At 43.7% G+C, this 15,045-nt stretch overlaps 1 protein-coding gene and 1 long non-coding RNA gene across 5 annotated transcripts in view; one reads left to right on the top strand and one right to left on the bottom strand.

Annotated features, from left to right (window-relative positions):
• The window catches only part of usp36 (ubiquitin specific peptidase 36), a 32,728-nt gene that overhangs the window by 7,965 nt on the left and 9,718 nt on the right, over positions 1-15,045 (bottom strand). For 3 of the 4 annotated variants that reach the window (XR_004206793.1, XM_031813782.1, XM_031813783.1), the window contains exons 5-15: positions 9,309-9,411; positions 9,091-9,158; positions 8,857-8,927; positions 8,439-8,521; positions 8,214-8,325; positions 7,851-7,991; positions 7,541-7,641; positions 6,898-7,081; positions 5,846-6,220; positions 5,311-5,532; positions 26-153 (exon numbers count right to left, since the gene is read on the bottom strand). Coding sequence is in view for 3 of the 4 variants with exons in the window: in XM_031813782.1 (XP_031669642.1) it covers positions 26-153; positions 5,311-5,532; positions 5,846-6,220; positions 6,898-7,081; positions 7,541-7,641; positions 7,851-7,991; positions 8,214-8,325; positions 8,439-8,521; positions 8,857-8,927; positions 9,091-9,158; positions 9,309-9,411 (1,588 nt within the window). In the remaining variant the exon portion in view is untranslated. The remainder of the gene's footprint in view (positions 1-25; positions 154-5,310; positions 5,533-5,845; positions 6,221-6,897; positions 7,082-7,540; positions 7,642-7,850; positions 7,992-8,213; positions 8,326-8,438; positions 8,522-8,856; positions 8,928-9,090; positions 9,159-9,308; positions 9,412-15,045) is intronic. The other variant, XM_031813784.1, reaches the window with a different exon arrangement.
• On the top strand, positions 10,717-11,851 carry LOC116359899 (uncharacterized). The gene is made up of 2 exons (XR_004206800.1): positions 10,717-10,861; positions 11,155-11,851. It is a non-coding gene; the product is annotated as an uncharacterized LOC116359899 (long non-coding RNA).

Raw genomic sequence — 15,045 nt, 5'->3', positions numbered from 1 at the left:
GTGAACGGTCTGTTGAGGTTCGTACCTGTGACTGTGAGTGGGTGAGGTGAAGGTGAGGTTAAGTTGAGCAGGATGCGTGCGGTCACTGGACGGATGGCGTGGCAGGTGGGGGTGTTGAGCCTCAGTGCTGCTCGGACTCCGGCTGCGACTGGCCTGCAGTTATCGACAAAAATAAAAACTTGGTGGTCTAAAAGAAAATTGCCATGAACGTGACAAAAAAGGAGGGATGATCAAATAAGGAGGAAGGAATCATTGTAAAGACGGATGGAAGAACAAATGAACAAGGGAGAGAGAAAAACAGGAGAGGATGGTATGGCAGAGAAGAGTTAGAAATGGTTACAAGAAAATAATTGGAACTGAAACAAAAAGACAAAACATTGTAAAGAGGCGACTACTAATACAGGGCTGTCTAACCCTTCCTGGAGAGATACTGTCCTGTACGCTCTCACTACAGGTTTTCAATTCAACCCCAGTTGTTAATAACCTGATTCAGCTTATCAACAAGCTAATTATTAGAATCAGGTGTGCTAGATTAGGGTTGAGTGAAAACCTACAGGACAGTATCTCTCCAAGAACAAGGTTGGAGAGACCTGTACTGGAGTATGTGGTTGGTTAGACAAGAGAATAAGAACACAGATGGTGTACTGGTCTTGCATAGGGCTGGGCGGTATACCATATACACACCGGTATTGATGCACGGAGCAGTTTGAGTTTTTACTTTACCTTCTATAACCATGTCCATGTTTGGCTTGTTAAAAATGTGGTACTCAACTCCAGCACGTAAAATGACAGTTTTTATAGTTGACTCCTTTTGCTACTTGAGCTTAATACTAAAAATGGTGCTGAAAGAGATGGCTGCCATTTTACGGGCTCCAAACCAAATTGCGTTATTATTTAACTTATTTTGTACATAGTATTTCTGCCACCGTCTCGTATGGCCGAAACGAGCTTCTGGATAACAGAACAGTGATTAGTCACCTCGTACTGGACAAAGCTTTTTTTCTTTAACTAGGCGGATGCGAAGGATTTACTTCAGACACCCAACAAGACCCAAATCCACGTCATTCACATCAAGAAGAGCCAGAGAAATAGGGGTCATAGGTCGGGGTGCCTTGAATCCAACAAGTGAGTAACCCGCCTCCATCAGTCCTATTTTCAAACGTGCACTCATTGGATAATAAACTGGATTAATTCCGATCAAGACTATCCTACCAACTGGAGATTAAACTGTAATATCTTATGTTTTCACTGAGTTGTGGATGAACAACGAAATGGTAAAAAATCTAATTTTATTAGTCACATGCGCCGAATACAACCTTACATAGAGCTGGCTGGGTTTTCCGTGCATCGGCAAGATAGAACAGCTGCCTCCGTTAAGACAAGTGGTGGACGTCTGTGTCTATTTGACAATAACAGCTCGTGCACGGAATCTAATATTGATGAAGACTCAATGTTTTGCTCGACTGAGGTGGAAGACCACACTATCTACCAAGATAGTTCTCACCTATATTTTTCATTGCTGTCTATTTACCACCACAAACAGATGCTGGCACTAAGACCGCACTCAACAAGCTGTATAAGGCCATAAGCAAACAAGAACATCTTCATTCAGAGGCGGTACTCCTAGTGGCCGGGGACTTTAATGTAGGGAAACTTAAATCCGATTTACCGCATTTTCTACCAGCATGTTATATGTGCAACCAGAGAAAAACTATAGACTACAGACCACCTTTACTCCATACAGAGACACATACAAAGCTCTTCCTCACCCTCCATTTGGCAAATCTGACCAAAACTCTATCCTTCCGATTCCTGCTTACAAGCAAAAACTAAAGCAGGAAGTACCTGTGACTCACTCAATACGGAAGTTGTCAGATGAAGCAGATGCTAAGCAACAGGACTTTTTTGCTAGCAGACTGGAATATGTTCCGGGATTCTTTCCATGGCATTGTAAAACCTCATCAGTCCCCTGCATCATCAATAAGTGCATCGATGATGTCGTCCCCACAGTGACCGTACATAAATACCCCAACCAGAAGCCATGGATTACAGGCAACACCGCACTGAGCTAAAGGGTAGAGCTGCTGCTTTCAAGAAGCTGGACTCTAACCCGGAATCTTATAAGAAATACTGCTATGCCCTCCGACGAACCATCAAACAGGCAACAAAAGCATCAATACCAGACTAAGATTGACTCCAACTACACCGGCTCCGAGACTCATCGGATGTGGCAGGGCTTGCAAACAATTATGGACTGCAAAGGGAAGCACAGCCACGAGCTTCCCAGTGACAAGCCTACCAAACAAGCTAAATTACTTCTACGAACACCTCGAGACAAGCAACACTGACGCATGCATGAGAGCACCAGCTGTTCCGGAAGACTGTATGATCACGCTCGCCGCAGTCGATGTGAGTAACACCTTTAAGCAGGTCAACATTCACAAGGCCAGACGGATTACCAGGACATGTACTCCGAGTATGTGCTAACCAACAGGCAAGTAGCTTCACTGACATGTTCAACCTGTCCATGTCAGAGTCTGCAATACCTGCATGTTTCAAGCAGACCACCATAGTCCCTGTGCCCAAGAACACCAAGGTAACTTTCCTAAATAACAACCGATCCGTAGCACTCACACATCTGTAGCCATGAAGTGATTTGAAAGGCTGGTAACGGCTCACATCAACACCATTATCCCAGAAATCCTAGACCCACTACAATTTGCATACCGCCCCAACAGAGCCAGAGATTACGCAATCTATTGCATTCCACACTGCCCTTTCGCACCTGGACAAAAGCAACACCTACGTGAGAATGCTATTCATTGACTACAACACCATAGTGCCCTAAAAGCTCATCACTAAGCTTAGGACCCTGGGAATAGTCACTTTACCTCTACCTACATATTACCTTTATTACCTCAACCCCCCCCAAATTCACATTGTACGTTACCCCCTATATATATATATATAGCCTCGTTACTGTCATTTTTTTGTTGCTCTTTATTTGTTTTTTCATGTTTATATTTATTGTTTACTTCAGTTTATTAAGTAGATATTTAAAAAAATCTTAACTGCATTGTTGGTTAAGGGCTTGTAAGTAAACATTTCCCTGTACTATTCAGCGCATGTGACAAAATATGATTTGACACCCCCCCCCCCCCCCAATCGATGCTCAGACTGATGCATGCAGCCAACCACACCAAGCCCTGTCTCATCACTCAAGGACAGCAGTTGCTCGACCACAGAGGCACAAGAACTTCCTTGCTGTTCACTCTGCATGGTCAGATGGATATAATGTTGGTGACATACTGCTGTCCACAAGCGTTCTATACACTATTCATTTGTGTATCTTACTATCTGCTAGTTTGTCTTTTCTTAGCAAGGTGTTGCTAAAATAATTTGTTAGCCGCTAATGCTAAATCGCTAGTTAGTACATTTAGCAAATGAAGCTAGCTAATACTGACTAGTGCCAGTGCTGGTGAATGCCATTGCACAAACATGCTTATCAGAGAGGAATAGGCAAAGCATGAATATGTTAGCTAGCTAGCTACATGAAGTAAGAAAACATGTAATGTAACATCTAATTAGGGTCACCTGGAAACACTGACCAACACTGGTTCCTACCCTGTAAATAATTCCTCCCTGGTTTATTCATTCATTGTCGTGTCAAAACAACGTATTCAAGGTGCTGCCCACTATATTCCAACTACTTTAATTCCAACAGTTCACCAATTAACTAGGTCTATATTATTTCCCCATATCATGCTGCGTGGCACTGTGTGGAGTTGGATTGAATGGTATAAATAGAGACATTGCGATGACTTATAATTTGTGCCGCTACCCTAGGATCATGAACTACTCAAAGCATATTTAAAAACGATTATTCATAAAATACATGATATTTTATTCATATCGCCCAGCCCTCGTCTGACAGTAAACTAGTTGGTTGGTTTGATAGGAGAATAGGAACACTGTGTACTAGCTTTACAGTAGACTACAATAGATCTAATTGTCATCCAATCATTTTTGTAGGATAATAACGAAAACACCTTATTTTTAAGTGTTAGGGATAGAGGTGAAGGGAAGGAAGGCAGCAGGCAACAAAGACACTACATGCTTCCAAGGCAAAGGCCAAGGAAAGCAGCTGTATTGCGGATAAACTATAAATAGGGCCATGTGTTTGGGTTGACCATGTCACATGACCTGGATGTTGACCTTTATTTTAAGCATTTTCCAGAACTTAGAATTAGACCAAAAATGTAGACAATTGTCTGAGGATGGTGCTGGACCATCTGACATAAAAAGGGATACAGTTTGATGAAACAGCTTTAACAATAAAAAAATAAAAATGTATAAAAAGTTTAACTGCGTGACATGATTAACCAAAAGACAGGGCCCTAACTATAAAGACTACTAAACTATGATTAGGCCTATTAGCCAGTGTCGCGCCATCTCTGTGAGCCAGTGCTTACTTGCACCAGAGCTTTAAAAACAGGCGCAACAAACTGTTACACCTGCGACAAAGACCCACAATCAATCGGAGACTGGCAAATTTATCCACAAGACGTTTACAATCAGAGATAGTGTCTTCGTTTTAAAATGGGACACAAACCTCCCTCGCAGTAGTCAGTAATGGCTTGCCCAGACAGCGCTGTAGTGGCTAACATGCAGACCAGACTGGACCGTGTCATGTGTGAGTGTTGCATAAATGCACACATGCATTCAATCATTGCACCCACACTGCTCGCGAGCGTCTGCGTAGCCAGGCGCTAAAATAGAAATTGGTTCTAATAGTGACGCTCAACGCACTTCAAGTCCTGCCTCTACCATCTCCTCATTGGTTTTTAGGAGCATATACCCACATGGGTGACTGAAAGATTAACTGAGGTCCACAGTCCAGTTGGTTGTGGTAATGCAGCTTAAAGTTGGTTACCAACCGCAATATAAAGTCCAAAGAAGAAAAAGAACCCTGAAGGAAGGAAAGATGACTAGAAATTAATTTGGTCTACCGTTTTATCGGTGGATTATTGTCTGAGTAGAGGACCTTGTGCATTTCAGGTAAAATAACAACCCAATATTCATATCCCAGGACAAATTAGCTAGCAATAGCAAGATAGCAAAATTGCCATAAATGTTGAATGCTTTTCAAACAGTCCCCAAATTAATATAATTGGTTCATAGTTTGTTTAGCTATTTCAACCTGAGTGTCCTGATCGCATCAGGTGTCGGTGTATAAAATCAACTTGCGCGCGTGCAGTCTGGTCAGCAAGTAAGCGGCTACTGAGCCATTCACAGTGCCTCTAGTCTCACCTTCTTGGCCGACAGGGCCAATTTCTTGGCGGGTGGGGGAGACGTGGTGCCGGTGGGTGAAGATGTGATGTTGTTGAGGGCCAGGGGTTTTAGCTTGACTGTCTTCTGCTCCTCCGTGCCCACGCGCTCCACACTCTTGGCAGGGGAGGCCATGCCGTTCGAGACATTCCTAGGGGGGGTGGACGTCCCACCAACCGGCGCACTTTTGGTACCCATGGAATCCTGGACGACAATAGCAAGGATTTGGTTCTGATGAATAACGTAACCAGAAACCAATGACACACAGACAAACTGACCATCTTATATCGGTATGGTAAATCCAGTATAACTTTAACATGACTGGGCTAAAGAATAATGGGATATATTACATTCTGAGTGAGGGAAGCGCATGTAATTAAGACAACGTGCATGTTTGCGATATGCACATTTTCATCCTGTATGCAACCGCAATTATATAAGGGTACATTTTGTGCAGTTATAGTAGACAGACTGCCCGTCCAATAAAATTCATAATATATTAGAACTAGTGCTGTACCTTTGAGTCGGAGGTGTCTGCCGAGGAAGAATCCGACAGGGACTTGAGTGAGGTAGATGCGGCCAGGCCCCTGGCCCCTTGGTTCCCGTTCCTCCGGTCTCCGCCGTCCGACCTGCCGCCCACACCGTTGGAGGGGGCGGGGGTGCTGCTGCGCGCCTGGGGCTGCTGAGGAGGCCAGGGCTTCTTCAGCTTCTTGAAGGGCTCCTCGATCAGCATGGGTCCACTGGGTATCCTGGTGGGTGCGTGGGAGGAGGACGACGTCCCGTTGGACATCTTGTTGGGCTGCTGGGAGATGTTGGAGCCGTTCCTAGACACGGGTATGCCCAGGCCGCCCTCTACAGACTGAATCTTACGCAGCTGGAAAGGGTCCAGTTTCTGCAGTGAAAGAGACATGTTTCAGTGACCAAGCCTTGAGACAACACCCCATACAAGACATCCAGGAGGCGATACAAAGTCCCCAGGTTCAGAACAGAGGTAGAGCCAGCTTCATCTCATCAGCCATCAAATCACATTTTATTTGTCACATACACCAAACAAAACAGGTATAGACCTTAGTGAAATGCTTATTTACCATGCTTACATCAAGCTACTGAACAGTGGTATAATGTATATTATTAACTGGGTGGTACGAGCCCTGAATGCTGATTGGCTGACAGCCGTGGTATATCGGACAGTATACCACACGGGTATAACAAAACTTTTTACTGTTCTAATTACATTGGTAACCAGTTTATAATAGCAATAAGGCACCTCGGGTTTGTGGTATATGGTGAATATACCATGGCTAAGGGATGTGTCCAGGCACTCCACGGTGCATCGTGCTTAAGAACAACCCTTAGCCGTGGTATATTAGCCATATACCACACGCCCCCAAGCCTTAACACTTAATTATAGTGTAAGGCCAGCTTCATCTCATCAGCCATCAGGCTACTGAACAGTGGTATATTACAGTATAGTTAATGTGTCCTTATTTGAACCGTTCTGTATTGTATTGATTTCCATGCAAATGGACAATAAAAGTATCACATCGAAGGCAGCAAGTCTATTCATACCGTATTGCTTTCAAACATTCTGATGACGGACCGTTCTGCCAGCCTGTCCCATACCTTGGTGACCTGGGGAGAGGACAGGGGTCTGTTGAGGTTGGTCTTCCTGAACTGCTCTGACGTCGCTACGTTCTTCCCCATTCCCTGCTTGGTGATCTGGCCATCCACGTTCTTCTTGGTCTCTGGGATCCTAATGGGCAAGGAGCAGATATGGTCAATGTGTATGGTTCCTAGCTACTACTGCAATCAGTCGCTAGTAACCATCAGACCAGCAATAGATACTTGATCTAGCTTGTCGTGTAGAACGGAACCAATGGAATAGTTTTAACAGTTGGTAGATCATGGCGCTTGCAACACCAGGGTTGTTGGTTCGATTCCCACGGGGGACCAGCTACTGTAAGTTGCTCTAGATAAGAGCATCTGCTAAATGACTCAAATGTCATGTAAAACGTAACAGAGTAAACTCTTAAGCTAAACACTTTCAGGGCTCACTTGAAAAAGGTCTCAATGTAAAAGCAGTTGAACTTGTCAGACATCTGTATTGGACCCAGGTCTGGTAACTATATAAGGTCTCAATGTAAAAGGCATTTGAACTTGTCAGACATCTGTATTGGACCCGGGTCTGGTAACTATATTGTTAACGTCTTACCTCAGGTAGAATAGAACGTAGGCTTGCTGATTCAGGACTACTTTGATGTTACTGGAATGGACCATCGAGTCATTCATCTGGTACCATTGCCCGTTGCTGGCCTGGGAAAACAACGGAAATATGAATGGGCTTTTCTAAATAAAGTGAAGGGACATGCCACAGTAGAGACTAAACACAGATTAACAGGATAACAAACATACCGTTCTGATAGAACAGTGACAGTGAAAATCTAAACGTAAATTATCTTTCAGACTTCCAAACCAAATCCGTCTCAAATGTGCCGTCTCAGGCCTACCATCAATGTCCTTACCTTGACATAGCAGTAGTAGTGGCCAGCATGACAGCTGTACCCAGAATGCACCAGGACAGCATAGAGGCCATACATGACCGGGTCCCCTGTGCTCTGAGACATGTAGGGGCGGATGTTCAGGAACTCTGGGTAGCCAACGTCCTAACAAAAACACAGGCGAGATAAGCATCAGGGGCATGTTCAGTAGGGAGCAAATGTTTTTTTAAATGGGGAGGAACTGCCTGAATTTGTCCACAAAAAAAGGTTTCATTGCAAAGTGTTTTTCAATGGTGCCCTACGGACTACGACCCAGTTAGGGTGAGAACTGTTGCACTGAAACAGCATTTTTAAACAGAGTAATGACTATTTTTGCGAGAGGTTTACCTTGGTGATTTTTCCTCCACTGAAGTTGGCAAACCTCTTGAGAGACAGGGTCAGAACATTGGACGTTCGGTGGACTGTGAATCGCTTTGTTGCCGGAACTTTCTTCTTACACCTGATAAAGTGTAAGTGTGTTGTTTATAAAACGTCTATAACACTAATGTGGGCCTTGTGTACGTCTACAATATCAGTGTGTTAGAAGTTACATCATCATTACTCAGAGCTTACTTGGCACACATGTAGGCGTTCTCTCCACTCAACACGTCGGGCTTGACAAAGAGCTCCAGGGCTCGGACGATATTTGCTGCTTGCTGAAAAGGACAGACGGAAGACCACTCAACACAGGCATGAAACCAAATAGGAATTCAGCTGATGACTTTGGGACAGCAAACACACATCAATTAACTCTTTATTCTGGCCGAGGGATAAATCAATAGGACCACCGATCTGACAAGAATTTATAAGTACCATTCTTCCTAGGTTTCTGCCTAGGGAGTTTTTCCTAGCCAATGTGCTTCTACATCTGCATTGCTTGCTCTTTGGGGTTTTAGGCTGGGTATCTGGATAAATGTGATTGATTAGATCTGTGCTTGTGAAGTATTCAAGGACAGGAGGAAGATACTTTTAAAGTAAGCAAGAGACTTACTCGAATCTCCACAGCGATGTCCAAGTAAGGGTCGTATGTGTCAGACACACTTTTGCAAATGGAACACTTAACTGAAAGAGAAAAATACAGAATTAATCCACTAAGGCAATATGTCAATATGCCTTTCAAAAGTAGTTTATCGATGTAGCAGGGTTGGGATCAATTCATTTTGAATTCCAGTCAGATCAGAAAATACAAATTACAGTTCCAAGAGGATTGGATTGAAAGATGTACCTCGCGACCTGAGGTAACCGCCAAATATCTGGTGGACCAATGTGGTGGCCTGTGTCGTCCGGTCTAACCTACGACCCAGAGAGAGAAATACATTAAAACAAGACAAAGAATCATCCAAAAATGACAGATTGAGGCTTTCTGAAAACCCACATTCAATTCAATCCACATTTCAGTGAGGTATAATTAATGTCCTTCACTAGATGACTTGACAAACTTACTTGGGGTAGCTGTTCAGACAGGCTTTCTGCATGGCATCGATGGTGTAGCGTAAGAATTCATGGGCGTCTTCCTGGCTACCGAACCGAAAGTGCCTGGCAATTTCTGCAAGAGCAAAAAAGAAACACCTCGTTAGATTAATACCAAAAGCCTCAACTCCATCCCTTATGGCTTCATGGGAAACTATCTAGAGCACACAATACCAGCATGCCCAACCCAACCTTCTTCTTGTGTTTTTGTCTCCGATGTTGGTTTGACGTTGTTTGTAACTAATGGGCTGTGCTGTGAAAATACATTTACTGTCCTCAGTGGGGGAAATGACCTGTCCATTATCAGCAGGCCTACAGCATGAGACCACTCTGAGGCATTAAACCATTCAAATGGGTATCATCATTTTAAATGGAGGGAGAAACAGAGACCTAAACACACTCCACAACCTGCTAGTCTCCACTTAAAGGAAAGGTTCATCCATTTTAAATGGAGGGAGAAACAGAGACCTAAACACACTCCACAACCTGCTAGTCTCCACTTAAAGGAAAGGTTCATCCATTTTGAATGGAGGGAGAAACAGAGACCTAAACACACTCCACAACCTGCTAGTCTCCACTTAAAGGAAAGGTTCATCCATTTTGAATGGAGGGAGAAACAGAGACCTAAACACACTCCACAACCTGCTAGTCTCCACTTAAAGGAAAGGTTCATCCATTTTGAATGTTCTATTGTTTTCGTGCATCTCTGAGTGATGTTCTATCAATTCCTCTGGTCATTTCATGTGTATCTGCGTTATTGGAATTTAAGCAGGCAGAAATCCAGCCTGTATGATGTAGCACTGTGATGAAGTAGCTCTCACTACACTGGAAGTTAAAAGGAATAGGACTTTTAGATGATGAAACAGTCTATCAAACATGTCAGATTTCAATACTGGCCAATGTCGTAACTCGGGAGGATGTCTTCTCTGCAATGAGCCATTGATCATACTTTTGTGATATTCCTACCTGGAGAAATGTGTCATTTCATGTAGGATCTAGCGCGCGTCATAATAGTCTGCCTCTTTAGTCCAGAGTGCATGGTGCCGGCGTCAGAGATATTATACAAAGGAGATAGGAATCCAATGAAAGACGGAACATATATTACCCCACCCAGCAGACATGTTCACGATGTCATGCTGCGTCACGTGGTTGCTAAGCTAATCGTCACGCAATCCCTTCTCAAAGTCAGTGTAAATGTCGAGAAACGTGCCTTTTTTTCCTCCAGACTACATAACGCCATGATTCAAAAGCTATACAATATTACAAATAGCAAGTTAATCTTACGTCTAGGAAAAGATTTGTAATGTAGTTCTTGTTGACAAATTTGTGCTAATGTTGGGTTGCGCTTGCGCCCTATAGACTCCCCTTCACTCCTTGGAGAGCGCAGCTTGTCCCAGAATAGCCCAGAATCCACCGTGCGGCCCATTGACATGCTTCAGCAACATTTCCCATCTCCTTAAAAGTATATATGTCGTTGCGAATGTCAGACTCCACTCTGAGGCACATTGACGTGCAGATTGAACATGGTGAGATTGTCGATGCCTAAATAGATAATGGAGTTTAAGGCGATTTTACAGCTAACTAGCTACGTGACATGCTGATATTGTCGTCGGTATTATTGTGTGTAGCTACGTTTGCTAGCTAGCTAGCCCATAGAGAGAATTGCGGATTTTGTATTCAACTGCAACAGATATCCAAAAGGACTTTCCATGTTGCTACCAACCTTCTTATAACGCCAAAATGAAACATTTGTTCAAAGAATTGTTCTCAGTGTTATTTAACACAGTATATTAAATGAATGTTTTTTTTCCTTTAACAGGAGGGAGAACCAGTCTACAGTCTCCTCTTAATAGATAGAGGGGGAAGGAGACACCACAAGAGTAAAAAGGAGGAAATGGTGGGTGTGAGGAGAGCAAGAGGCTGGCTGGTGAGAGGGAGCGAAAGAGGCGAGGAGAGAAAGTCTGAAAATCTTATAGCCAGGAGACAGAGGAAGCTAAAGGAAAATCAACCATCTCAGCAGAGCAGACTGTTGATAAATTGTAAGCATTTCTGTGGGTTTGTGCTAATGCTGCTACCCTGCTACTCCTAGACCGCAGTCACAAGGAGACAGAAAGGGCATCTTAGAGAGAGCACCGGATGTGGGAGAGGGTATTGCAGCAATTTGTGAAGGTAAAATTCAGGACGTAAGAAGAGGTGGACAGTACCAAGAGAAGGAGAAGAGAAAGGTGATCCCTGGGGACAACGCCTCTGACACAGGCCCATCGCAGGGCTGTTCAATGTCGCTCCAAGAGGGCCAAAACACTAGTTTTCATCCTCTCCTAATATGGGACGAATTCAGAAATGGTACACCAGGTAGGAACAAAAACCAGAAGTGTTTTTGCCTTCCAGGAGCGGAATAGCCCTTCACTAGAGGACTCTACTACTGCACACACCATAAGGTATCCACAGTAAGGTGCCGGAAGAACACTCCAAGTCTCCACAAACTTAAACCAATAAAAAAGATCAGTCTTTTACTAGGCCAAGCTTAGATTATATTACCGACATTAGCAGTGATCCGAGCATTTGTGGCTTCAGATCAGGCTGAACTCACGATCCCTCCCCTCTCTATATAACAGTGTGGTGGTTGTACCATCCCTCCTCCCCTCTCTATATAACAGTGTGGTGGTTGTACCATCCCTCCTCCCCTCTCTATATAACAGTGTGGTGGTTGTACCATCCCTCCTCCCCTCTCTATATAACAGTGTGGTGGTTGTACCATCCCTCCTCCCCTCTCTATATAACAGTGTGGTGGTTGTACCATCCCTCCTCCCCTCTCTATATAACAGTGTGGTGGTTGTACCATCCCTCCTCCCCTCTCTATATAACAGTGTGGTGGTTGTACCATCCCTCCTCCCCTCTCTATATAACAGTGTGGTGGTTGTACCATCCCTCCTCCCCTCTCTATATAACAGTGTGGTGGTTGTACCATCCCTCCTCCCCTCTCTATATAACAGTGTGGTGGTTGTACCATCCCTCCTCCCCTCTCTATATAACAGTGTGGTGGTTGTACCATCCCTCCTCCCCTCTCTATATAACAGTGTGGTGGTTGTACCATCCCTCCTCCCCTCTCTATATAACAGTGTGGTGGTTGTACCATCCCTCCTCCCCTCTCTATATAACAGTGTGGTGGTTGTACCATCCCTCCTCCCCTCTCTATATAACAGTGTGGTGGTTGTACCATCCCTCCTCCCCTCTCTATATAACAGTGTGGTGGTTGTACCATCCCTCCTCCCCTCTCTATATAACAGTGTGGTGGTTGTACCATCCCTCCTCCCCTCTCTATATAACAGTGTGGTGGTTGTACCATCCCTCCTCCCCTCTCTATATAACAGTGTGGTGGTTGTACCATCCCTCCTCCCCTCTCTATATAACAGTGTGGTGGTTGTACCATCCCTCCTCCCCTCTCTATATAACAGTGTGGTGGTTGTACCATCCCTCCTCCCCTCTATATAACAGTGTGGTGGTTGTATTGTACCATCCCTCCTCCCCTCTCTATATAACAGTGTGGTGGTTATACCATCCCTCCCCTCTCTCTATATAACAGTGTGGTGGTTGTACCATCCCTCCCCCCTCTGTATAACAGTGTGGTGGTTGTACCATCCCTCCTCCCCTCTCTATATAACAGTCACAGCCTCACTAAGGCACTGCAGTCACAGTGACACTTCCAACCAGCGTTATGTCATCACCTTATGCATACTGCTACTGAGTCTCCAGGGTGTTCTCTGGCACAATGCACCATCTACGGAACGATTATGTATTATAATCGATGTACAAGTGAAAAACATGCCAGTACATAATACTAAATCAGATTTCATTGGTTCTCATTTCATTAGCTAGGTTTCCATCCAACTAGTGAGATTCTGCATATAAACAAAATGCGCATTCTCACCAAAGTTGTTTCCATCAAATGTACTTGTTGTGGATAAAAGGCTGTGCGTGGTGATGTAGTGCAACATTTCCACGGACAGTTAAAGGAGAAGTTTACATACATCTTGGCCAAATACATATAAACTCAGTTTTTCATCATTCCTGACAGGGAATTTTTACCAGGATTAAATGTCTTCAGTCAGTTAGGATCACCACTATTTTAAGAATGTGAAATGTCCCCAAAAAATATTAGAGAATGATATAGTTCAGCCTTCATTTCTTTCATCACATTCCCAGTGGGTCAGAAGTTTACATAAAATCATTTAGTATTTGGTAGCATTGCCTTTAAATTGTTTCACTTGGATCAAACATTATGGGAGCCTTCCACAAGCTAGCCTTCCCACAATAAGTTCAACTGACAGTAACTGAGTCAGGTTTGTTGGCCTCCTTGCTCGCACATGCTTTTTCAGTTCTGCCCACAAATTTTCTATAGGATTGAGGTCAGGGCTTTGTGATGGCCACTCCAATACCTTGACTTTGTTGTCCTTAAGCCATTTTGCCACAACTTTGAAAGTATGCTTGGGGTCATTGTCCATTTGGAAGACCCATTTGCGGTCAAGCTTTAACTTTTAACCTGACTGATGTCTTGAGATGTTGCTTTATTTTATCCAACATTTTCCTTCCTCATGATGCCATTTATTTTGTGAAGTGCACCAGTCCCTCCTGCAGCAAAGTACCCCCACAGCATGATGCTGCCACCCCCGTGTTTCACGGTTGGGATGGTGTTCAGCTTGCAAGCATCCCCCTTTTTCCTCCAAGCTTAACAATGGTCATTATGGCCAAACAGTTCTATTCTTGTGTCATCAGACCAGAGGACATTTCTCCAAAAAGTACCATCTTTGTCCCCATGTGCAGTTGCAAATCGTAGTCTGGCTTTTTTAATGGCGGTTTTGGAGCAGTGGCTTCTTCCTTGCTGAGTGGCCTTTCAGGATATGTTGATATAGGACTCGATTTACTGTGGATATAGATATTTTTGTACCCGTTTCCTCCAGCATCTACACAAGGTCCTTTGCTGTTGTTCTGGGATTGATTCGTACCTTTCTCACCAAATTACGTTCATCACTAGGAGACAGAACACCTCTCCTTCCTGAGCGGTATGACAGCTGCGTGGTCCCATGGTGTTCATACTTGCGTACTATTGTTTGTACAGATGAATGTGGTACCTTCAGGCATTTGTAAATTGCTCCCAAGGATGAATCAATATTTTTTTCTGAGGTCTTGGCTGATTTCTTTTGATTTTCCCACGATGTCAAGCAAAGAGGCACTGAGTTTGAAGGTAGGCCTTGAAAAACATCCACAGGTACACCTCCAATTGATTCAAATGATGTCAATTAGCCTATCAGAAGCTTCTAAAGCCATGACATCATTTTCTGTAATTTTCCAAGCTGTTTAAAGGCACAGTCAACTTAGTGTATGTAAACTTCTGACATACTGGAATTGTGATACTTTGAATTATAAGTTAAATAATCTGTCTGTAAACAATTGTTGGAAAAATGACTTGTGTCATGCAAAGTAGATGTCCTAACAGACTTGCTAAAACTATAGTTTGTTAACAAGAAATTTGTGGAGTGGTTGAAAAAGGAGTTGACTCCAACCTAAGTATGTAAACTTCCAACTTCAACTGTACCAAATAAGAGTTAAATGGGTTTCCATCGCATATTTCACTCTACTGATGGTTGTCACTAAAGATACATATACACATACTGAGTGAGCCCACTCTGGTCTTGGCACATGAGCACTAGAC

Source organism: Oncorhynchus kisutch, unplaced genomic scaffold (genome assembly GCF_002021735.2).
Source record: "Oncorhynchus kisutch isolate 150728-3 unplaced genomic scaffold, Okis_V2 Okis06b-Okis10b_hom, whole genome shotgun sequence".
NCBI classification, from domain to species: Eukaryota; Metazoa; Chordata; class Actinopteri; order Salmoniformes; family Salmonidae; genus Oncorhynchus; species Oncorhynchus kisutch.
Note: the sequence above shows the minus strand (reverse complement) of the source record. Positions and strands in the feature narration are given on the sequence as shown.